Source organism: Oryzias melastigma, linkage group LG14 (genome assembly GCF_002922805.2).
Source record: "Oryzias melastigma strain HK-1 linkage group LG14, ASM292280v2, whole genome shotgun sequence".
Taxonomy (NCBI): Eukaryota; Metazoa; Chordata; class Actinopteri; order Beloniformes; family Adrianichthyidae; genus Oryzias; species Oryzias melastigma.
This window is the reverse complement of record NC_050525.1, coordinates 26,354,330-26,378,533: the sequence shown is the minus strand read 5'-3', so window position 1 is coordinate 26,378,533 and position 24,204 is coordinate 26,354,330. Positions and strand designations below refer to the sequence as shown.

General features: G+C 39.8%; 2 protein-coding genes across 7 annotated transcripts in view; one reads left to right on the top strand and one right to left on the bottom strand.

The window, feature by feature from the left end:
* The window catches only part of gria4b (glutamate receptor, ionotropic, AMPA 4b), a 166,448-nt gene extending 159,432 nt beyond the window's left edge, over nt 1-7,016 (top strand). For 2 of the 5 annotated variants that reach the window (XM_024266175.2, XM_024266174.2), the window contains exons 15-16: nt 192-329; nt 5,572-7,016. In XM_024266175.2, the coding sequence (XP_024121943.1) occupies nt 192-329; nt 5,572-5,736 (303 nt within the window). In that variant the 3' untranslated portion in view covers nt 5,737-7,016. Of the gene's footprint in view, nt 1-191; nt 330-5,571 lie in introns of those variants that run through there. The other 3 variants (XR_004949060.1, XR_002918622.2, XR_002918621.2) reach the window with 3 other exon arrangements.
* Nucleotides 7,017-10,121: 3,105 nt separating this feature from the next.
* On the bottom strand, nt 10,122-21,898 carry LOC112142568 (14-3-3 protein epsilon). 2 transcript variants are annotated; one of them, XM_024266013.2, is made up of 7 exons: nt 21,636-21,898; nt 17,567-17,766; nt 17,369-17,475; nt 15,491-15,697; nt 14,236-14,372; nt 14,084-14,123; nt 10,122-10,910 (listed from the first exon to the last, which is right to left on the bottom strand). In XM_024266013.2, the coding sequence occupies exons 1-6, from the start codon at nt 21,697-21,699 to the stop codon at nt 14,116-14,118; spliced, it is 723 nt and encodes a 240-aa protein (XP_024121781.1). In that variant the 5' UTR covers nt 21,700-21,898; the 3' UTR covers nt 10,122-10,910; nt 14,084-14,115. The 2 variants fall into 2 exon arrangements, with proteins under 2 accessions (XP_024121781.1, XP_024121780.1); XM_024266012.2 differs by lacking the exon at nt 14,084-14,123 and having other exon boundaries at nt 21,636-21,896.
* Nucleotides 21,899-24,204: the final 2,306 nt, after the last annotated feature.

The window sequence follows — 24,204 nt, the reverse complement described above, 5'->3', positions numbered from 1 at the left end:
AAACACAGCGTAGTCTGCGATGCGGCTACAGTCAGAACGACATAGATCGTAAACAGACGATTTATCGCAGGTTTGATCTCGCATGAATGTGTGTTTGTGTGAACTCAGTTTGTCCTCGTGTGTGTTGTGTTTGTGTGCCGTCTCTGCTAAACCACACGCTAACGTCTGTTTCCCCCCGCCCTCGACTGCAGGACAAGTCGTCCCAGGCCCTCAGCCTGAGCAACGTGGCCGGGGTCTTCTACATCCTGGTGGGGGGCCTGGGTCTGGCCATGCTGGTGGCCCTCATCGAGTTCTGCTACAAGTCCCGCAATGAGGCCAAGAGAATGAAGGTGGAGGTCCAATCCCAGACCCAACACCCCCATCACAGCCATTCCTGCCTGTGCTGCCCCCGCCGCTCGGGCAGCCCACGCCAAAGCCCAGAGCCTAGCCAAAGCCAGAGCCCCGGGCCGAGCGCCAGCACCCACAACTTAGCGGCGTTTAGTGAGGCGTACGGGGGCTACGGCAGCGACGGGGAAGCTGATAACATGTAGAAGGGCGTTTGGTAGGAGGTCCCAGTGAGCATTTGCCCCTCCCCCTTCACTAACGCTCAGACTGTAAGTGAATCCGACTTGTGGCCCGTGGCTGTCGTACCTGCTCTGTGTGGTCGTGTGACGTGCACATTTGAGCTTTCTCTCAGTGTGACCGGAAGCGCCGCGTCATCCTCAGGTGTGGTCCTCATCCGTCATCCGTGATGCTGCGTCACTGGGAATTCTGGGTAGAAAAAACAAATATTCAGTCTTTTGGATTTACAAAACTACAACAGCGAGAAGGAGAGAAACCTGCCGGCTCTGTGTGGAAAAGTAATTACCGCTGCTGTAAAATCTACTTTCAGCATAAACTCCTGCTTTCTTCAGCGCCAAAAAACCCTGAAGGGACCGTTTCCTACTCAACCAAAGCTGCAGTTCACTCTTTAAAAGATACACTAATTTGTGGCCATTCTACCGTTCATTTATTAAATGTTACCGTTTTTACAATAATTAAATACATTTTTCTTAATACAATAGTTTTAACTTATAAGCTCCTTTCAAAATAAGACGACCGACCCGACTTGTGTCGACAGTCAATTCCTCTTTGTTTTCTTAAGCTTTTTATTTTTGTTTCATTTTGTTTTTTTTAAATATTGTTAAGTTTTCTAAAATGTAAGGGTTTTATTATTATTATTATTATTATATTTTTTTATTGTCATTGTGACCTTTAATTAGTTTTTTCGGCGAGTGATTTGTTGATGCGAGTTTACACTTGTGGGCCACCGTAGCCGACCCCTGCAATAGTGAAACCAAAGAGGGTTACGGGGAAAAACAGAAAAGTTGAAAAATGTCTCTTTAATAAACATGGAACGGTGAGACTGTGAAAGTGTTCAGTCAGCTACATTTTTATTTGAAAATTCTGTCCTGTAGGTGTCCTAGACTGAAGCAATTCTACTTTACTGCGCCTTTGACCAAAAACAGCCTAAAAAAAAAAAAATCTAAATTTGCCCCTAGTACCCAGTGAAAATTATTTTTGGACATAGTGAACCCCCATCCAGGAAAAAACACAGTGACATCACAGCGGGAGAAATCTTGTAAAAAATTAACAGGCCAAAATCTCCCATGGAGCTTAAAAATATTTAAAAATCTACTAACAAAACCAAAACACGTGTCATAGGTCCAAAGCAAGTTTTAAAATCATTATGGGATGGCGACGGGGCCTATGGTTTGGTGAGTGACTGGGAAATTTGGGGATTTTCACTTTTTCTAACAATATAAGAAAAATTTAAAAAAAAAACTTTTGTTTGGGCAAAATTCTACAAGTTTTGTTGATCTGTGACCACAGAAACACATCACCATCTACCATATATATCTAAACTTTCAAATCTATTGCCTCCTAAAGATTCAAGTATCATTGGAAAGATACTTATTGTAAATAAAGTTTGTCGATTTTGAACAGTGTTTAAGAGGTGTTACCCTGATGCACAATTTTATTGCAATATTGGGGATGTTTATTACATGAATTGTTGGCTTAAACTGAACAAAATGATATGAAATATGAAGTGAAAGTATAATTAAAGTAAGATAGGAAAGTTATCATAAAAAATCCTCAGTTGTCAAGGAAATCCAAAAATTTACTTTAACGGATTCTTCTAGAAATGACATCGACCTGTTCGTCACATCCAGTCGACTAAAAAATAATATGGTTGCTATGGTGGTAAAACTAAAAGAGAAGCCGTTATTTTGAAAAAAACATTTTGTATGAATTTGTCTTGTGTAGCTCAGATCAGGCTGGCACAGAGGGTGGGGGAGGGGTGCAGCCGGTCAGCCAATGAGGGCGTGTCAGCGGGGGGTTGTGAGGGTGGGGGAGGGTAGCCACTCGCGGCTTTATAATTAATTTTTTGTAACTTTTTTTAACTCAATCTGCACATTTTACAACAAAGCAGAAGATGTTTTTGACATCCTGCCCTTTCAAACCGGACTTTTAATGTGAAAGTCTGTTCTGAACACTCACTTTGTTAAAACATTTTAAACTCTAAAATGACATCTGTGACTTTTTCAGCTTTTTCTAAAAAACATGTAAATTTCTTTTGTCAGACAGTTTCTATAAAAAGAAATAAATACTTCAACATAACAGAACGTAACAGCGGAGCGGGAAATTACTTTTTCACTCCAGCAGAGCGGTCCGGACGGCCTTCTCCCTCTGGGTTCAATGTTACCCCCATCAGATTATATCGTTGTGTTCCATCAGCGCAAAGTCTTCATCAGCTTGACTGTTGCTCAGTCAGCTTCCCTGTCCTCCTGCTGCCGCGAGCCGGCCGCAATATTTCTGTCATTTGTGGGTTTACATGGGGCAGGCTAATGTCTGGAATGGCTATGAAATGTGGTTCCTGTGTCCAGTTTGTGTGTCTGTCTCTACAAATGTTGATTTTACTGAAGCTTCATGGATACGGAAATGATTATGATTATTAAATTCACAGTGTAAACACATTAATTTAACATACATTTGTTATAAACATGTTTGATCAGAGTAGAATATCTCGTATATATCTTGAGACTAGCGAGGTGATTTAAGAAAATCTGTCAAAAAATTTAATTTAATTTATAGTTTATGAGTTTATTATTCATGTGCCTGAAAAATATTTAATCTAAATATCTAATAAGTTTAGTTTTAAAAAGTTTTGTTTCTGAAACTAAACTGAGAGCATTTAGAGAGGAGTTTGAGATTTTCTTTTTTGTTGGGATTATAGTGAGAAAAATATATTTTCGAGAGTTTTAAATTCATTCGGTTGAAAGTGAAGTTTGATTCTCTCATAAACGTCGCTTGGACTCAAACGTTAGAACTTGGAGTCCAATGACAGCAAATTGATTCCAACTTAGTTCTTTTTAATCACATTTCTGTGATTTTATTCTCGTAGCTGATTCAAAATGAACCGAGTATCGTGGAAGTGATGGAGCTAAACGAACGAGAGCTAAGAAGCTAGAAGTGTATTCTTAAACATACGTTAAGGTTCACACTAGACTGTCTCCACCAGATTCTAGCGCATTCTCGCCGCCGACAGCTGGAAGAAGTTTGGTACGAAATAAAAGCGGTGCAAACTCATTCTGGGATTTTTCTTTCACAGCTCTGTTCCGATAAATGAAAGCCTTAGGCCCAATCCCAATTCTTCCCTTCTCATTTAGACGTCCAAACAAGAGTTATGATAAAATAGTGTCTCGTATGTCGGACGTCGCTCTCTTCAGATGACGTCACCAATAATCACCGGTCCGCTAGCATTAACGCGGAGCTTCCAGCGCTCAAATATACATAACGACAACAATTTTATAACTTTAAAAAGTTCATGCTACAACAAAAGTCATTATTTACATTTAAATGTAAACTTCTGTGCGCACCCACGTGAAGAAAAGCACTTCACAGCGATGGAGGACGTATGTCTCTCCGCTTAAAGGGTGGAATTTAGAAACACCTGTTCTTAAACTGCCCCTTCAAATAGAGATTTGGAGTACAAACCACAATTATTAATTTAGCGATTAGCGATTAGCACTTCCATGTTTTAAAAAAAGTCGCTACTAAGGAATGTAGGAGAAAATCGATTTGACGATATATCTCTATATTTCATTCAGCGATACTTGTATTGATTTAAAATGCGGATTTACACGTCATTTAAATCAGGGGTGTCAAACTCATTTTAATGTAGTGAAAAAATTAACTAAATGAAACTTGCAAACATAATAATTTGGAGTTAACCTCACTTTCTCTCCTGAAACTTGGCCTGGTTTGGCCTTCATATTTATTTCTTGATCTCTTGTTATATCAGTCTTGCTTTCCCTTTGCTCCCCCTAGTGGGAGAATTACACATGGCGGTCATTCTTTAGAGAACTTTAACTTGAAACTTGCTTTTGTTTTCTTTTTTAACATCCTTATATTTTTTTTTCTTCATGACCAGATTAAACCATCTGGCGGGCCGGATACGGCCCACAGGATCTACATTTGACACCCCTGATTTATGCTAGGTTTGGCCACGTTGGAAACAAACAGAATTTTAATCCCTCAATCACACTTTTAGAACTTTATTTGTTAAGAAACATTCAGATATTTTGTTGTGGAAATCAGACAATAATGATTTATGTCTTAATTTACCACAAGAAAAACACCAGGAATTTGTGGATAAAAGCAACTTGTATATGAGATACAGTTGCAGTTCTTGGTGTTAACATTGAATAAGTCACAATGAATTATTACTAGGAGTGTTTATCTTTTCCTCTCACACAAATAGATACATAAAGGATTCAACTAACTTCCTGGCGATACGATACAGTCCAATTCTTTTACCAAAAACGCTAAAATCTAGATATTTCTAATTCATGTGGCATTTAAATCTATCAATAACAACGTATGGCGTTTGACAGAAATGTATTCAGGTATTGACTTGGAAGAAGTTAGCTTACGATTGGACGTCTTTTTTTTGCATTGCATGTATTTTAAAAGTCAAAGAAAAAAAAACACAGAAAGAGAAACTGCAGTTTGCCAGAAATCAATTAATTACTTCTTGATTGATTTTATACATTTTAACCAACATAATCTGGTTGGTATCTGTGGTTTTTTAAACGATAGTGCAGGCGCTCAACCAATTCTCGATACGTATCTACTGTCTTTAACATCTCTAATTATTACAATGAGTAGTAGTTTTTTCTAAGTCTTACGTAATTTAAATACTTACTTAAAAAAAGTTGAAAATTATCCTGGGACAGTCTTGGGATATATTGTAATATGTATCGTGTGTATCAGGATATGTATCGGATCGCCTGACTTTTGCTAATAGTTGCTCTCAATATTTAAAGACACTAATTGGTCAAAGTTCAACCGGTTTAACTTGAATTGCTCGTTTAGTACGTAGAAGACAAAAACAGTCAAAGAAAGTTGCGTAGTGTCGTATTTATGCGAGAGTTTTAACATCGAAGCCCAAAGCGCTTCAGAATGTATCTTCAGAAGTTCTAGCCAAAAAACGAGTTTTTTCCAGAAACTCTGAGATTTTGACGGTTCCTTTCTCCCGTCTCTCCTCAGCTCACCTTCACAGAAGCCATGAGGAACAAGGCCCGTCTGTCCATCACCGGCAGCATCGGGGAGAACGGCCGGGTGTTGACCCCCGACTGTCCGAAGGCCGTCCACACCGGGCCCCCCATCCGCCAGAGCTCCGGCCTGGCCCTGGTCTCCTCTGAGCTTCCTTGAAAACCAAAAACCTCTTAAGTGCCTTATCGCAATAAAAACAAACCAACACCACCACAGACAATAACCGAACCGGCCAGAACCAGAAGAACCGCAGAGAGGCAGGACTCGGACGACGGGTCGGCTCCAGAGGATCAAACGCTGGAGGACGTTCAAGGAGACGGGGGAGGGGATGGGGGTTAATATCATGAGACAACGACGACCGAAACTGTAGACTTGAAGCTCAAAACTGTGAATCTTTTTTTTAGGTCATGTGACTGCCGGGGAAGAACCGGAACCACAATCACGATTGTTCTCGAGGCGAACTGCGTTTGCTGGACAGCGTTCAAGAGACAACAATCGATATCAACGCGCGACACCGGGGGGCGCCAAAGCTCTGCGCCAGAAAGATGGGAGGGGGAGGGGAGAGAAACATTTATACTCTTAAAAAACAAATTAAATCTATTCCTTCTTATTATATGAGCAAACGTAGAAAACTGTGAACATAAGTAAATATGTATATTCAATGAAAACTAATCTAGCTGTACATAGCTGACTGTGCTTGCTTTTTAAACAGATGTACATAACAGATATTGTAGTGAGCAGATTTTTCTTTTTGTAAATCATCTTCAAAGATTTTATTCAATAATACGGACGAGGCCACTTGAAGGAGGAGGCACGGGGGAGGGAGTATTATGATTTGTGAATTCTCCAAGAACTCTAAATGTGAAGGTATCGACTGCCCACGACACACGGATACCCGTCGCAAACGAACCAGTAAATAGATTCAACTATGAATGTTAACTTAGCTCCACCCCCTTAATCCTCACTGTGCAGACCCACCCATTGGCTTCGGAAAATTTCTATTTTCTTTATTTGGGATCTATTTTTTGGTACCAAGGCTGAGACACGAGTTCCTGTGTGCCGGTTCTGATGTTCCCTGCTGTGTAGAACCATCACTAGAGTTATCACTGTGGATCCTCTGTGGGGGGCGGGGCTAAGCACGCTGTAGCAGAACCGCATTGGCGCCGACCCGACCTCAGCTCCGGTGGAAACTGTGGGACAAAAATCTGCATCGTCAGCACCCGGGACGGCGCTGTTCTGAAGGTTCTCGTCTGGTCACGGGGAGACCCGGTTCTTGTCTGACTTCAGAACTTTTTGGGTTTCAGCCGTACGTCTTTATTTTGATATTTTTTGAGTAGAAAAACAAAATGTCGAACTGCAATGTATTAATTTTGGAAGATGATGGTTTTAAATAAAGGAAACTGATGACTCAGCTGACTTCAAACAAACAAAAAAATAAACTTTTACGGCTCCGAATCCTGTTTCTGTTACAAGTCCAGAGAAAAAAATCTGTGAAGACCCACTTCAATAAAGATTTAGGCGTTTTTAAGATGATGGGGGACAATTATAAAGAAAATTGAGCCCAAAATTAAATTTCTGATGAACTTTATTCTAATATGCTGAGGGGCCTTCAGGCTGAGAGTCTGGGGGGCTGTAAGCTAGCTGGAGAGAGTGGGTGGGGTTTCTCTGATCCAACAGTACCGCCCACAACAGGTGAATTTCTAATGAACTGCTGCTGCTCTCCAGAAACAAAGTCCTAGAAAAGGAGACAGTTTTTTTCATTTTGGCTAAAAATTGAATAAAGCAAAATTCAAATTCAACCACCTAAAATCAAATGTCACTAAAGTCTAAAGAAAACTAGATATACAGTATTAGCTGCCAGAGCTGATAGCTGAAAACACTGAAGCTGATAGCGCGCCAAAATTTAAGCTAAATGCCAAACTAGCCACAAAAAAAACTATAAATTAGCCAAGAACACCTAACATAATGCTAAAATGTTAGCCAAAACTCAAAATTAGCCAAAACAAAATTATAAAAATATCTAAATTAGCCAACAACAGCTAGCATAATGCTAAAATATTCAACTCCAAATTAACCTAAAAACTGTAAATACATTTAAATTAGCCAAGAACAGCTAACATAATGCTAAAATGTTAGCCAAAACTTAAAATTAGCCAAAACAAAATTATAAAGATATCTAAATTAGCCAAAACAGCTAGCATAATGCTAAAATTTCAGCTAAACGCCAATGTAGCCACAAAAAAAAATGGAAACAGGGGTCTAAATTAGTCAAAAACACCTAGTACGTCACTAAAATGTCCATTAAACTCTAAATTAGCCACCAAAAAAACGGAAAATATGTCTAAATTAGCCAAAAACAGCTAGGATAATGCTAAAATGTTAGTTAAACTCTAAATTAGCTAAAAGAAATAACTGTAAATATGTCTAAATTAGCCAAAAACAACTAGGATTGCTAAAATGTTTGCTAAACTCTAAATTAGTCTAACAAATTGGGGGGGGGGGTGCAGGAGAATCACTATAGTGTCCATGCTTCAAAGCCTTGACACAATGATCAGGATATTGATGATGTCATACTCAGAAAATTTCCATTCAAGAAGAATTTAAATTGAAAACTAAATGTTTGTTTTGTCTTAGAAGATAGGTCAGTGAAATTTGTTCTCCACATTTGATCCATCCACTGGAGGAGTGGTGAACTGCAGACACAGCCGCGATCAGGAACCATTTGGTGGTTTACCCCCCAAAACCCCTTAATGCTGAGTGTCAAACGGGGAGGCTTGGGAATGACTCGGCTGTGGATTTGAACTCCTGACCTTCTGGTCTCTGGGTGGACACTCTACCATAAGACCGCTGAGCTGGTAACACCTTTGTTCATGTTCACATGAACAAAAATTGAGTTTAATGTCATGAATGACTTTTTGATTCCTTGAACTCAAAATTTCCACAAAACTATAATGTATATAAACAGTTTTGATTGATTAAATCTGGTTTTAGCTTCAAACTCCAGATGATCTACAGCAGTTTCAACATTCTGCTTCCTGTGAACCAAAACTCTCCTAAAATGACAGAAAAAAATGGAAGATTAACTTTTACTAGATTTAGAAAAATCATAATTGTATGTCTGAAAATGACTATTTCTGTTCAAATGTTGGATATTAGACACAAATTCTCCTAAATGTTAAAGATTTTAATATTTTCTATTATCCATTCAAACATTTTAGCAACATTTATTCAGAATTATTTGAACACAATATTTCTTCTGCAATAGGATCATTATAGGATCATTATTTTATAAATATAGTGGAGATTAATTAACTTGTTGAGATAAAAATAAAGTTTAAATGAACCTGATTCAACAACCTGTTTAAACTGACTTTAGGGTAATTAGAAATCATTAAACTCAAAGAATCTCCAAACTAACATGATCCAGTTTCTGCAATAAAACCTGATGAATCTCAAATGTTGAGGAAAGTGCAGCTGTGACGTCACTGGGTTCCTTCATCTTAACTGTGTAAACATGAAATCAATTTTCTTCTGTTTCTACAGAGGTTAACTGTGACTGCAGCAAATCTCAATCTACAAATTTAGATCACAAAACGATTTTCTTAAATTACCTGTCCGTGTGAAAGCTGCACGCGCCGTCATCCTCAGCGCCTGTTCCAACACACCTGTCCTCATCACAGATCCGCATGAGAAAAACACTGACAACAGAGGTGCGGGAGCTCCCTCTAGCGGCAGAAGTGGGCAACGACAACCGGAAGCTGAAAATTCAGAAGTTTACTTTTCAGAATAAATGGAGCCGATTTTTTGTTTTAGGTTTTTTACCCAAATCAAAAGTGTGATACATAATTTCATTTTAATATTGTATTATATTATATGAACTGTTTTCCCAAAATTTCTTGGTTAGAAAAAAAAAATACAATCTAATTTTGTTTTATTAAATTTAGTTTTAAAGTTCGCATTTTTTAATCTTTTATCAGCATAAACCTGTTTTTACACATCAAAATAAAGCAATTTATTTATTTTACTTTAAGTTCGGACTACATAATAGCAATCACTGTGTTTTCCACACTATTTAAGGAACCAATTTAAATATTTTCATTTACAGATTAAAAAAGGGGTTTGTATTACAGATTTTTTTATGTTTCTCATGAGAATAGAAATCTCTTTTCAACTATAAAAAATGTAGAATTAAATATCACGTTGTGGTTTTAACAATCTAAGTTGTTTAAAAGCTGCAGTTTAGTTATTTAACATCATAAACAGATGAGCTGATGGTTGTTTTTGTATTTATTTTTCAAGGTTCAAATTTACTTTTTTTTTTTTAATAATTCCTTCGAGTTTTCAATACGTATTTTTGAGTTTAAAACTGATTTCAATTTTTTTTTGTTTGCAATCTGTTTTGTCCACTTTAAGCAGAACCTGATTTGACCACATAATGATCCACGAAACACCAGAATTTTAAATGTTTCAGTAACAGATTGACCTTAATGTCTGCGGGTGAAACACTGCCCTCTAGTGGCAAAGAAGAGGAGAAGGACGACAGCTGGCACACAATGACTGAACATTTTTAATTTGAAGTTTAATGTTAATTCCATGCTGTGGTTCAGTAAGAATTCTGATGGTTCTTGTGGTTCCGGTGAGAAAATCCAGTAGTACAAACCAGATTCCTGTTATAGGTACTGAACAGAAGACAGGAGATGACAGGAGAGCGCAGATGCAGCAGGCCACGCCCCCAAACTGTGTTTCTATAGTGCCGATGCAAACCTGCGTCACATGACATGGGCGCATTCCCCTCCCATGTTACAAAGCCATCTGCCTTCAGCTAAAGCTACAGCCGTCCAGCACGCGGTCCAGTAGTGGAGGAGGGAGGAGGCGGAGCTTCTGGAGTCGGTGACTAAAGGAAATGCTGACGGAACGAGAACCACAAAAGTAACGGAGGACGCTCGGCTCTTCCTGAAGGCGTCCTTCCAGCCGCGCAGGAAAAACCCAGATTCGTCTTTAAATAAACTCTTGCATGTTCGTTACAAATACAGGCAAGCGCGCTTGGCAACAGATGAGTCAAATAAAAACAGTAAAAGAGGACGTTAAAGGGGGCGGGGCTCGGGAAGGTAAAACCCAAGTGGACCCGGAGAGGACAGACGTGCAGGTGAGGGGGGTGGGGGGTGAGACGGGGACGAACAGGTGAGAAAAAGGTTAGAGAGGAGACAAAGCTGCGACTGTGGGAGGGGGAGGAGCTAGTGTTGCGAGGAGATGAGGAGGAAGAGGAGGTCTGCTTCAGTCTCACTGGGCTTCTTCCTCTGCTTCTGGAGCTGCTTCTTTGTTCTGTTCTTCACCTGAGAGGAGAACACAGGACAGGATGAAGCGGCGGGCTCACGGCACGGTCCGAGTCCTGACGGACATCCCATAATTCAGCAGTGGAGCACACAAACCATTCTGTTAACATAATACTTTTATGGAAAAAATTGATCTTTTAGAGCCAAAGTTCAGTTTGGAATCAAACCTCAAATGATGCGTTCAAAGCTGAAACGTGTTCATGCTAACTTCCTGTTTGACCGTTCGCCAGTGAAACTCCCTAAACGTGGTTACGTCTTCCTCATGTAAACTGACATCAAAGCAGAGAAAAATGGTTTAAGTTCAGAAAAACAAAGCGAGACAGAAATGAGAATTCCTGCGGTTCTTGAAGGCAGCGCGAGCCTCTGATCAAATCTGTGAAACAAAAACTCCACTTTTCGTAGGAAAAACTGCATTTCCTATTAGTTTACCCTCCGTCTGACCTCTGACCTCTACAGTAACAACAGAAGAGTCGTCTGACCTAAACTTAAACTGTAAATGAAGCTCGCCGTTTTACAGGAACGGCATCAAAGGTCATTCACGGATCATCAGCCGACACCCAGAACCCAAAGCTTCTCATCATCAGAACATTTGCAGAGCACGATGCAGAGCAGACACAAACCAGGCTGTTAGACGGTTAGTGGTTCCCCATCAACATGAAGGACCGGTTACCATGGAAACACCTGTAATAAAGAGCCAAGAAGCACCCAGACGGAGTCCCAGAGGGACTTAAATAGAAAGAGTGGCGAGCGGCGCTCGCGGGGTCGAGGAGGCGGGAGAACCGTCGATCATCACCCCATTTCTAACTTCTGCTGCACACGTGCAGCAAGCACGCCACACATGCAGGAGACGCACGGCGTGCTGAGCAGGGTGTTTAGGTTCCATACGTACGTCTGTAGAAAACCTCAAAGACAGCGGTGATGTCCTGACGTCGCCATGGCAACAGTGTTGACTCGACTTCAGCAACTTTTCAATTGTTTACGTAAACAACATAATTTATTCTAACTCAACTCAAACAAAAGTCACGTTGCATGTTCTGCGTATTGACACAACGTGAAAAGATCCTTTTATTCCCATCAGAATCGTCTGATTCATGTAAAGTTACACGAGGTCAAAAATGGCGTCATTTAGACGTCATCGTCTCCGGAGTTAAAGGGTTAACTGCAGCAAAAAGCTTCAGGACAAACATTCACTGATGGACCTGAGAGGAGGTTTCACGTAGAGTTAGCCTAAGACACGCCCCACGAGTACGACTCCAAAGATCTGAAGCCTGATTGGCTGATTTACTCGGGCTCGTCTGTGGCGCCTCCAGTTTACATCGTCTCTGATCCGCCCCCATGGCTCCTGGAGGAGTGGTTTGTGTCAATTTTTAATTTAAACATTTGTTTATAAATACATTAATATTCTACTATATGTTTTGAATATATTTATAGTGAAATATTGAGATTGTTCATATCATCCAGTGTTACATGGATTCTCTAAAGGAGAAGTTCTAACTAAAATGTTCATTAACATTGTAAACATTGTTCTGCTTCTCCTGGAGGACGTCTCAGTTTGGCCACTAGGTGGCGATCGCGCTATAGAAGTACATTTTATTCCAGAACAAGAAAGTATGAAAAAAAAACTGTTTTATACTACAAATAATTAGGGAATTCTATTAAACACTAGCGGACTTTAGCTTTATGTGCTAAATGGATTTTTTATGAATCAATTTTTGATCTGTTAAGCTAAAAATCTATTCAGTTAATTGATTTTAACCAACCCAGCCCTAGTTTTGACGAATAAATGACGCCATGATCCAGAACTCAGTGAAGCAGGACGCACGTCTTCTCCCGCTTCACTGAGTTCTTGTTTCGTCATAAACGATTTTACGTTTTTGTTTCTAATATTAAACTTCGTTCGTGGTAAAAATGCTCAGCATTATCTGTGATGGACGTCACCTTACATATATAAAATAAAGTTTGAAAAATGTTTGCCATGAAAGTAAAATTTTGAATTTTTGTTCTGTTTTTAGAGCTCCTGCGTAAAGCTTCCATTGCCGAGTCACAGACATGATGGAGCCACAGAAACATTCGGATAATAAAGTGTGTTTTGCATTAACACAATGGAGATGCACCGCTGTAAACAGGCGTAATGTTCTAAGAGAGAACTCAAGTTAACACTGACTAGTGTGATTACAGACGGACCAAAACTTTATTCGCTACGGTTGGACGACGACAAAGTCAACCGAACTGCTTTATAGGCATCAGCTCAGTGTTTATAGAAGAATCTGGTTCTGTTTCTTCTTCATGATCAGATTAAAAGTCAGTACTGCCCCCTAATGGCTGCCTGCTATAACTGCCTGATGCTTTGAGTCAAGAACATAAACTCAGAGGTGACGTCTGTCTGATGGAGACTGAAAAGTGGAAGTGCACTCGGGTGAAGTGAAGTGAAGTGAAGAGTGATCCAAACACGTCTGATCCACTAAAGGTGTCAAACTCCAGGTTGACACCTGACGTACTGTCAGTGCAGCTCGTTACTGACACCTGATCCAGGTAATCAGCAGCTGGTTAGCTGGTTACTGAACGGCCTCGAGGCCCGGACTCTGACCCACTGATCTAATCAGATCTAAATAAATCCAGAACTTTCTCAGTCCAGGTTCTGATAGATAAACCACCTTCACAGCTGGAGGAACACAAACTGTTATAATGTTCAAACAGCGTCTTCAGCTGAAACTAAATCAATAAAACTAAATTCATGGACAAAGTTTTGGTACAAACTCTGAGGAGAAACTGAAACATGACCAGCAGATTCCAGACAAACAGTAATGTTTGTTTGTTTGTGTTTCTATCAGAACCGGCAGTGAAAAAGTTCTGGGCCGACTCCGTCCTCCTGCTCTGTGGATCTGGAACGTTTCAGGAAGAGAAAATACTTTGAGCCGTGTGGTTAAAGCAGAGCCGGTTCTACAGGCCGAGGATCCATCAGCTGTTTCATCAGCAACAGGAGGTTTGGTTCTCCACTAATAAACACTCAGAGAAACGTTAGACCCAAACGTGCTGATGAGGTCTCCCTGTGAGGAGGTCAGTGAAGGAGGTGTGAGGAGTGAGACGGGAGGTGTCAGGAGTGAGACGGGAGGTGTCAGGAGTGAGACGGGAGCGATGGAGGTGAGCGTGTCGAGGCAGGAAGGATGACTTACAAAACACACGGTGTTACGGAGGAGAAGAATCCTTAAGAATCTGACAGAATGAGAGGAAGATGAGGAGTTAGAGGACAGAGGAGGAGGGCGGGGCTTCAGAGAGAGCAGAGGATCATGAAGCAGAGCGGCACCAGAACCGAAGCTCGTCTCACCGTCTCCCTGTATGTCTGAGGTCCATAGTGTCAAGTTGTCGCGTAGCAACTGCATGATAAGTGTGGAGTCTTTATAGCTTTCCTCGCTCAGCGTGTCCAGCTCTGCGATGGCGTTGTCGAAGGCTTCCTTTGCCAACCTGCGACGGAGACCAGAACGTGATCAGAAGATGACGGAACAAAGATATACAGCTGATGAACATCAGAGCTGCAGCGATCATAAATGCAGTACAGTGTAGTACAAATACAACTCAGACACAAAGTGTTTCAAAATTATACAAGTTAGAAATAGATGTAAAATAACATCAGACCAATAATAAGAATAAAATAAAATGATCTGGAGGGCCGGATCCGGCCCCCGGGCCTTGACTTTGACACGTGTTCTAGATCTCTACACGATATCCAAACATGACCTTGAACCAGCCACTGCCCGCTGTGATGTCACACTGAGGTAAAGGGCGCCGTCCCGTCTTTTCCATGATTGGGTTTTAACCAAACCCTAAATCTACTTCTTTTGTCTGTTCATCTCTATAAATGGGGCTTTAAAAGCACCGTCTGTTGGACATTGCCACATTTTTGACAAATTAAAATAAAATAGTTTAATTCTAGAAAAAATAGTCAAAACTGTCTGAGTCCTGCCCCCTACAGGTTGAATTGAGGTATTACAGTTGAACTTTGTGATCGTTTAAACCATGTACGTTTCAGAAGTCTGACGTCATGATCTGCAGCTCCAGTAATGATAACAGTCCCGCCCCCAAGCCCCGCCCCTCAGACTGGATTTTCACATTTGTGGGTGGAGTCAGCCTCCAACATCCCTGTTTGGTGACCCTTTAAACACCAGAGTTTTAGCTCAGACTATCACAACTCTTTGACCGTTCACACCATTCCAGTTAATTCTGAAGAAAAGCGACTTTGCGTCACTTCAAGTAACAGTGTTACTCATCGATGCAAAGCAGAGATGAAAAGTCGCGTTTCTCCACGTCAGAATCAGCTGGTTCATGTTGATCTGTTCAGAGCGAGTGTGATCCAGACGTTAAGGGTTCATATCACCATGAAAGGTCTGTTAGTCAGCTAAAGGTCATGATGTCACAAAGTGGGCGGGGTTATTTGAAGCTCTGATACTTACACACCAGGCTGCCCCCTACAGGCCAAACACATCACATACATGCTTTTAAACTGAGTTAGAAAATGCTCCCTAAGGCCACAGGAGAATTAAAACAAGAAAAGATTTCATGAACTTTCCAGCGAACAGCTTCACCTGCAGGCGCGGTCCGGAGAGTTGAGGATTTCATAATAGAAGACTGAAAAGTTGAGGGCCAGTCCCAGGCGGATGGGGTGCGTGGGAGGCAGTTCGATCATGGCGATGTCGCTCGCAGCTTTGTAAGCTACCAAACTGTTCTCCGCCGCCTCCTTCCTGTCGTTGCCCGTGGCGAACTCTGCCAGGTACCTGTGGTAATCTCCCTTCCTGAGGGGGGGACACCAAAGGTCACAGGGGTCAGCTCTCTCAACATGTGGACAATCAGCGTCAGTGAACAGATTCTGGTCGGAGTCCAGACACGAGCTCAGTGGTTTAAAAAAAAAAAGTGTTTATTTTTTCAAAATAAAATACAGATTCTCTTTAAAGCAGTTTTTCTCCCAACAGCTGAAGAACTGTTCTTTACGGTTCTATAAGTAAAATTCAAGATCAGAGATTAAATGTATTTCATTAGAAGATGGAAAGAGAAGTGATGATGAGAACACGAGTACAGAAACTCTTCTCCTGACAAAACAAATACAAGTAAAGATACTACAGTAAAAGTATTAACTGACTTTCTAACCTACATGAAGTACTGAGTTACAACTCATGTTTATTGATATTTAATAAGATATTTTCATTATTTCAATGTTTTCAACATTTAGTCAGTAAACTTGAAAAAACCACTGTAAAACTGGTAAAAAAAAAAGAAAAAGTTGAAAAAGGTTTTAAAAACATTACGTTTTTTTATTGTAAACTTAGAAAAAAAACTTATAATAAATTATTTTAAATTGTAAATTTGCATATAAAAAGAAAAAAAAGTTAAAAAAGAAAAGAAAAGAAAATTGCTTGAAAAATTGTAACAGTTGTAAAAAAGTGCTAGATTTATTTAAATTAAAATTTTGATTTGTAAAAAAATATTTGCCAAGATTTTGTAAAGTTAAAAACAACATAAAAAGATTTTTCTAATTGTAAATTTGTTTGTTTATTGTGCAAAACATTGCTACAAAACTGCAACAATTGTAAAAAAAACATGTAAATTTGTTTAAAAAAAGGAAAAAAGAAAAAAGAAAATTGCTTTAAAAAATTGTAAAGAAAAACAAGTAAAAGAAAAATTGCAAAAATTGTAAATTTGATTTGTAAAAAAAAGGAAATTTGTTGTATTATAAAAAAATGATACAAAATTATAAAAGAGTTTAAAAATATTTAAGTTTGTAAAAAAAGAAAAGAAAAAAGGAAACTACTAAAAAAATAGTAACATTAAAAAAATGTAAAAGAAAACCAAAAAATTATAAAAATCGAAAAATTGTAAATTTGTAAAAAAAAAAAATTAAAAAAAAATAAAAAAGAAAGAAATTTGCTTAAATAATTATATATTTTTTTGTTTTTTTCACTATATAAAAACATTGCAACAAAATTGGAACAGCTGTCAATAAATGTAAAAAAAAAAACTTTGGTACAAACTTGTACGGTCACATGACATTTCCTCAACCTGTTTCCATTCAGACACTCAGGTAAAACACCTGAAATGCAAATGAATTACAAAAGGATGACTGATGTATTTTCTATGTTGTAATTGTCTTTTAAATATTTTTTTTCCTCTCAAAACAACCAAGATTTTAGTTTTCTAATACATTTAAAGCTAAAAGATATTTTAGTGAATCAAACTAAATTAAATGCTTGAAGTTTGGATTAAAGTTCAGAGCAGAGCCGCTAAATCCTGGTCCTGGAGATCTACCATCATCAGTTCTCTCTGCTGATCAGCTGAGCCCTCATTCTGACTGACCGAACACACCTGATCCAGGTAATCAGAGAGTGAAGATAAACCCAAAAAGTTCTTCATGAAACAGAACCACATCAGAAAAGGAAAAGCTTCCGATTTAGTGTTTTGTCATTACTCACATTTTGTAGTAGAAAACCTTGGACTCTCCTGTGGTTGCAGCTAAAATGAGGTGCTTGTCCAGTACATCCAGGATGTCGTTACAGATCGACTTCAGCTCCTTCTCGACCTGGAGACAAAACACAGAAGGAAACGTCACCATCTGCAGATCAGAGAACAGATCCACCAAAGTTCTGGAGACAGCAGAACTTCAATCTCACCGTTTTCCTGTATTCGCGGATCATTTTTAGTTTGTCCTCGCCGCCTTTGTTTTCTTCTTTCTGCTCCAGACTACTGATTATCCTCCACGATGCTCTTCTGGCGCCGATCACGTTCTTGTAGGCTACAGACAGCAGGTTCCTCTCCTCCACCGTCAGCTCCACGTCCATGCTGGCCACCTTCTTCATGGACTCCACCATTTCTGACGGACAGACAGACACGCGTGACGTTCCCGCCTTTATCTGCACAAGACCTCTCTGTACAGAAGCTGCTGTGTCAATAAAGTTTGATTCAAGGCGAACGAATATCATCCATCTTCAATGGTCTTCTAATGATGATGAGGCCGTTTTTAGCCAAAATAAAAAATATATTCTGTTTTCAAGGACATAGTTTCTGCAGATCGGCAGGCGTTTATCAAAAATATCGCAGCTACAAAAACTTTAAATATTAAAATATAATTTTTATCAGAGTGGATCCTTGAAGCTCAGACTAAAGGAGGAAACTTAATGGTCATGAGCTAAAAACAGTTTTCATTTCAGCTCTCTGAAACCTTTTACGGCATAAGCCCCGCCCACGAACACCAGGGAAGGAATCTCTGTACAAAGAACTCCTCCAAGACGCTCCATCAGGGACATTCCTGTGTCTGCTGGACATAAAACCTCCTTCACTCACAGCGTGAGTGAAGGAGGTTTTATGTCTTTTATGGTTTTATGAGGTTTTATGTATTCAACGCTTTAAAATTAGACTTCAGCAGAAGCTAAAAATATCCCAACAAAGTTTATTTATAAGATCAGTAACTAATCAGGGAATCAAGGCGGACGATCGAGAAGGCTGCAGTCAACACGAGCATGGGAAATGAGGAACATGCTTTAGCTGAGGGAGTTTTTGGGACATTCTTCAGACAAACGAAGCCAGAAAAGCAGCATTTTATCACGGCGAGCAGGTTCCCCAGCATTACAGCGGTCGCTCGCCGTGGAACCACGCCCACTTCTGATGCGCCTGTGACTGACAGCTGACACAAAACCAGAGCAGAAGAAAAAATGTAAAATTAAATCCTTTTAGATTAATTATGTTGTAAGTAAATCAAGATTCCGAACAAGGAATAAAAGAATTCAACAGATGGAAATGGAAAAACTTTACAATGAGAGAATTGTTCTGGAGATAAAATAACTTCAAAAAGAATTTATGTAATAGATTCAGCTTCAAAACTATAATCTTCGACTTTTTTTTCTGTGACACTGTCACAGAGAAAAACATTTCATCGGCTCTGATCAGCTGATTCACGAGAGAAATCTGCCTTTTGCCGGCTTTTTCTCCAGAGGTAAACGGGTGTAGTTATACAAATCTGAACACTCGTTAATACTGACTTGAACTAAATAAATCGATGAACATTCTCTGTCCCAATTTAAGTTCATCTTGCACACTTAACAGTTACAGTTAATTCACATGTAAAAGCTGATAGTTCTGAAAAGTTTTTAAAATATCATTTTTTGAGAAGGGTTTCTTAAAGTTTAGGGAAATTTCTGCGTCTGGCTAGAGAGTGTTTCTGGCACCATCTTGGGGTGACTAGAGGTCCTCTTCTAAGTAAGCTGAGCTGGAGGAGATTTTTGTTTTGTGTTCAAACCGGCTAAATTCTATGTGGAATATTGTTGTTTCTATCCCAATTCGAGTCCTAAGACAATCAAAATCATATGTCATCCAATTGTGGCCCATCTCTAATTCCTTTAAGATCCGCCCATCTTCTCCGGCTCGTGCACGGTATTGGTGGCATACGCCAAAGAACATTCTGGTGAGAAATCTGCACCACATGTTGGGATGGATCCAAAACTTAGAGAATGGCTCAAGCAGACATGAGTTATTGAGAAGACGGCTGCAGAAACGACAAACGATTTTCTGGATGCAGAGAAAGAAGCGATGACAGAAGAACTGGTTTGAACCGGGATTATTGAGCGAAGATGGAAAGCGAGGAGGATTTTTGATACAGAGATGGATGAAGACAACATTTATTGCCAGTGCTAATCCTCGAACAATGTTTTCATCATTTCAATAAATCATGAAATGTTTATCAGGTGTTGTCTGCATTTTTTTTTTTACCAAATTTCACCACAAAATAAATCTATTAGCATCACCATTCTGTCTGATAAATACCGAATCATCCGACATATTTTGGGAATAATCACAGTTGAAAGAAATACAGTTTTTCAGACTAGAATCAAACCTTTTTTAAAGACCCACTCTGATCATGTTTTGAGCCGTTTTAAGTGTTTTTTTTTTAATAACTAGGATATAGGATATTGTTTCTGCAAACGCAAGGAGTTCATTACGCCTGAAGCGGCACAGAACGGAGGTCTTCCAGTTCGGCGCCCTTGTAAACCTACGGTGTAGTTCACCCTATCAGCTCGCGCTGTGCAGCGATCGCTTCGCTGCCTGGTCTGTTTTCTGTGTGATCTGCATCGATTTTGGAAGGAAGTTACGCCAAGACACATGAAAATCTGGTCAATTTTCATAATATAACCAATTTTCCACAATAAAATACCACCATTGACAAATGGGACTATATTTTGGTATCTAAACAGACTGAAGAGATGAAAATAAACACAAAAACAAAGAGACACAAAGATCAAAGTAGTGGGCCAACTACAGAGCAGGAGGGTGTGGTTTTGGGTGTCTGATGATGGCAAAAAAAGCTCTAAATAACCACAGCGCCTGTTTTGAGCCATATGTCGAAAACCGAGACGTCGATGGATCGAGTCGTCTACAAGCGGACACATCAAAACAAGGTGGTGTTCATATTTTCTAAATACGATCAGTTTCAAAGATTTTTTTTCCCCATCTGCTCCTGATTCACAACGATTTAAATACAGAAACACTCAGAGATGCAATTTTCTTAATATGGATAAAAACGCCACAAGAACATTTTTAAAACATGACTTTACATGAAGTGCGTCTTTAAGTCATTAGATAATTTAGTTTTCCAATTAGGTAAAGAACAACGATCAGGTTCCTCCCTCTGTTTACATCCATGAACACATTTAATGGTTTTCTGGTTTTGCACTTTTTGGAAACACATATATGTTTATTATTAAATAGATTTTTTAATGCAAGACAATAACTTCCAGCTGAGAACATTTAAAAAATGACTTTACAAGTTATTTAAAGGTCTGTAAATGACAGTATTACCAAAGCACTGAGAACTTTAATTCTTTACACCTCAACTCATTTTAAATTGTACTTTTAAGCATATTTCAAGTGATTTCTTATGATCTTTACAAACAAAATAGGCACAAATTAAGTAAAATTAACTTTAATTGAGATATTTTAGTATCTACTGTAAAACTTGAGACTATTTTTGTTATTGTTCTGTTCTTATAGCTTCAACGTTCCATCATTTGTAATCCTTCTCTGTCTGAACTCCTTTTATTTTGAAGGTGTTTGAAGTCTCGGTGCTCCAGCTTTCCCAGCATCCTCCACTGACCTGCTGCAGCATTCCCACGTGCCTCTTTTTAAAGCAGGAAATGCAGTTTTCCAGATCCTGCAGCAACATTATTAAATGTTCAAAATCAAACCTGCTTGGGGTCTAAACAGAGCCGGTTGGCTGGTAGAACCTTAGCTAACATTTCGGTCCATGTCGCCGCTGGATTGAACAGACTCAGCTTGTAGCTACAGCGGCTGTTAGCGCTCTTCTAGGGCGTGGAGCCTCCGCGAGCGGCTCCGTTTTCAACCGGGAGTTGGGCTCCTGTTGGGACTGATGAGAGGCTAACCAGCTAGTTAGCAACTTGGTTAGCTAACTGACCAACAGGGACTAGCTTAGCTCAGCGCCCCAGTTAATGCTCGCCCACGGACTCGCACGAGGCACGCTTTTCAACACGTAAACCCCTCTTTTTATTTAAGTCAAACACGTTAGGGACACAAGGGTTTGTTTTTCTTTAAAGATACTCCGGTTGAGAAAATCTCCGCCATTTTGTCTTCTCTCGTCCAACAAATCCCTGCTTTACCTGCGTCTCCAAGCCCCCCGCGCAGGGAGACTGAGGGGGGACGAGGAGGGAAGCGTTGTCTCTCCCACAACCTTACCGTCGTATCGCTCCGCCTGCTCGGCGAGCTTCGCCTGGTAAACGAGGTTGTCCCGGTCCGCCATGGTGCTCGCGAAGTGGGGCTTCCCGTTGAAAAGGGGAGGATTATCGGCTGATCGGCGATTCCTGGTGGTGGATCAGCAGCAACCGCACTACCGCTCCGCTGAGCCGAAGAGCCGCCGGTAACGCAGGCGTAAAGATGGCGCCGCGGCTCCATCCGGGAAACCCACGCAGCACTCCCCGTCGCTTCCCGAGATGTCATGAAATTGTCATCTAAGCAATTCCTCCACCTTTCACTCAAATGGAATTCGCGTTCAGTCAACAAGTATATTAAAAAAAGATTCAGTTTACAACAACTTAACAAATGTCAAACTTGTTCATGCATATAATTTTTTTATCGAGTTACATCAAAATCTTTTTAAAATATTTTTTTTAAAGAAAATTAAAAAAAACAAATCACATTTTAAAAACATTAGTTTTCAAATTAATAAAAATGAAAAGTACATTTTCTCACCTTTGTCGAGGACAAGTTATATGAAAACCCACAGTAACCTATCAATGTGTGTTTTACATCTGTTTTTATTTTGCCATCTTTTTTTATTCTTTTGTTCAATGACGTGGCCAACTTGTTTTATTTACTGTAAACTCAATTCAAATTCATGACATCACCCAGTGACAGGTGTGATGTCACACAGTGGTGAGTGTGATGTCATGGTGATGACGGTGATGTCACACCATGATGAGTGTGATGTCACATCTTGAAGTGTATGATGCACCATGATGTCATCGGGCATAGTATGTGCAAATATGTCATCATACACGCACAATCATATGCAGAAAAATAGTTCTTGAACACGACCTTAAACAAATTGAAATTTTACTACTGATAGTAAAAGCGACCGGAGAACCGGCTAGAAAAACGAACTGAAAAGCTGACAAAGACTGGAAAGACAAACAGAACCAATGGAATCGCTTGAAAGCAGCAAATCCCCTGTGCCCTCACAGGACCCAACACAGGATGAAGTGCACTCCTTCAAAATCAAGCTAGAAGGAGACACTGTCCTAATTGGCGTAAAACAGCTTTGTCCAATTGTGGAGAGACACTTTGACAATATCTCTACAGTACAATGGGCACTGCTAAAGGAGGGACACATTGATGGAGAAACTTTAATCACTCTTGCTGACCTGATCACAGAAATAATACAGACGTCAGCAAGGGATGTATTAAAGATCCTGGATCCAATGCTCAAGAAAAGAGTCTCGGATAGTCAACCCCTCCTATCTATAAAAACAGTGCTTGGAAATGCTCTTTTAAAAACAATCACTTTTGTCCTTGGAATTAAAAAGAAAATCTGTAAAAAGACCAAGGAACTGACAGAAATGATTGAACAAGAGATTGAACAAAAGGTGCGAAAGGCCATCAAGATGGCAGTGAAAATGCCCAAAAAAGCACGTCTTAGTGTCACTGGATGTGTGTCAAACCTTAAACGCCTTAACCTGATGGTAAAAAACATAGGCCACCTGTTGCAAAACTTGGTCCAGAAGTCAAGGATCACACAAGAGTGGAAAAACCATCTCTTACCTGATTCAGATTACACAGATCAATCACCTCCGAGCTACTCTCAAGAAACTGACATCAATTTCAACGAGGCTGTGGATCATGTGATTGAAATTCTGAGAGACTGGACAAACTGTTCAAAAGCTGTGTGTGAAGATACAGCAATTGACATTACCAGCGCCCTACTGATGGATATGCAGACAGAGTCCAAGGCCTCTACCACGGTTCATCCTACCGTCAGTGTAGTGATGGACATTGTTAAAAACTTCCTGGCCTCAAACTCACTGGTAAATGTTCCAAGGAAGAATTTCAAAACATTTGCAAGGAGACTTTTTGGTCAGATGCTGGATGGTCTGAACCAAGAATACATAAACAAATGTAAGGAACTCCTTTTGACTGGGGCTTCTGAATCATTGGAATTTTTGGGACAAGAAATGGAAACTGATGAACTTGACTGGGACTTGATCCTAAGTCATTTGCTCAGCTTGTTTGATGCAATCCATCAATTAGAGGAACCAGATCGTCTGAATATGGAAAGCATCTCAAGCATGGAGGAAATCATCCAGCTGTCACAAATTTTGGACAAGGCTCTGTCTGAGTACCTGATAAATAAATATGAAAATCTTCATGAAAAAACTGAAGAGTCCAAGTCAGAGTCATCAAAAGTTCTCCGTTCCAATGCAAGAAGTGCTGTAAAAAAATTTATGCATGAGGTGTTGCTGTGGATAACAGAAGAGCTAACAAGTGACTTGTGTTTGAGTGATCAAGTTTATGAAATTCTCTCAGAGATCGAGGAGCTCTTTTTTGAGCTGTTAAGGAAAGCCAACAAAACAGAGGTCTCTGAAAAAACTTCCATCTCAAGCCTCTCATCTGATGATGAAGAAGATGATGATGATGAGATAGAAGCCTTAGAGGAGGGTTCTGATGAAGAGCAAGAGGATGAAGGCCCTAAGGATTTGACAAGTTCAGAAAGCACAAAGGACTCATATCCAGAAACCACAAACGGTTCAGG

Coding starts and splice junctions, on each gene's coding strand:
- LOC112142568 (XM_024266012.2), bottom strand. CDS start 21,699: ATGGCGGACCGGGACAACCTCGTTTACCAGGCGAAGCTCGCCGAGCAG. Junction 17,476..17,566: donor TCCGCGAATACAGGAAAACG/GTGAGATTGAAG, acceptor TTTTGTCTCCAG/GTCGAGAAGGAGCTGAAGTC. Junction 14,373..15,490: donor TCTCCGGACCGCGCCTGCAG/GTGAAGCTGTTC, acceptor TCTCCGTCGCAG/GTTGGCAAAGGAAGCCTTCG.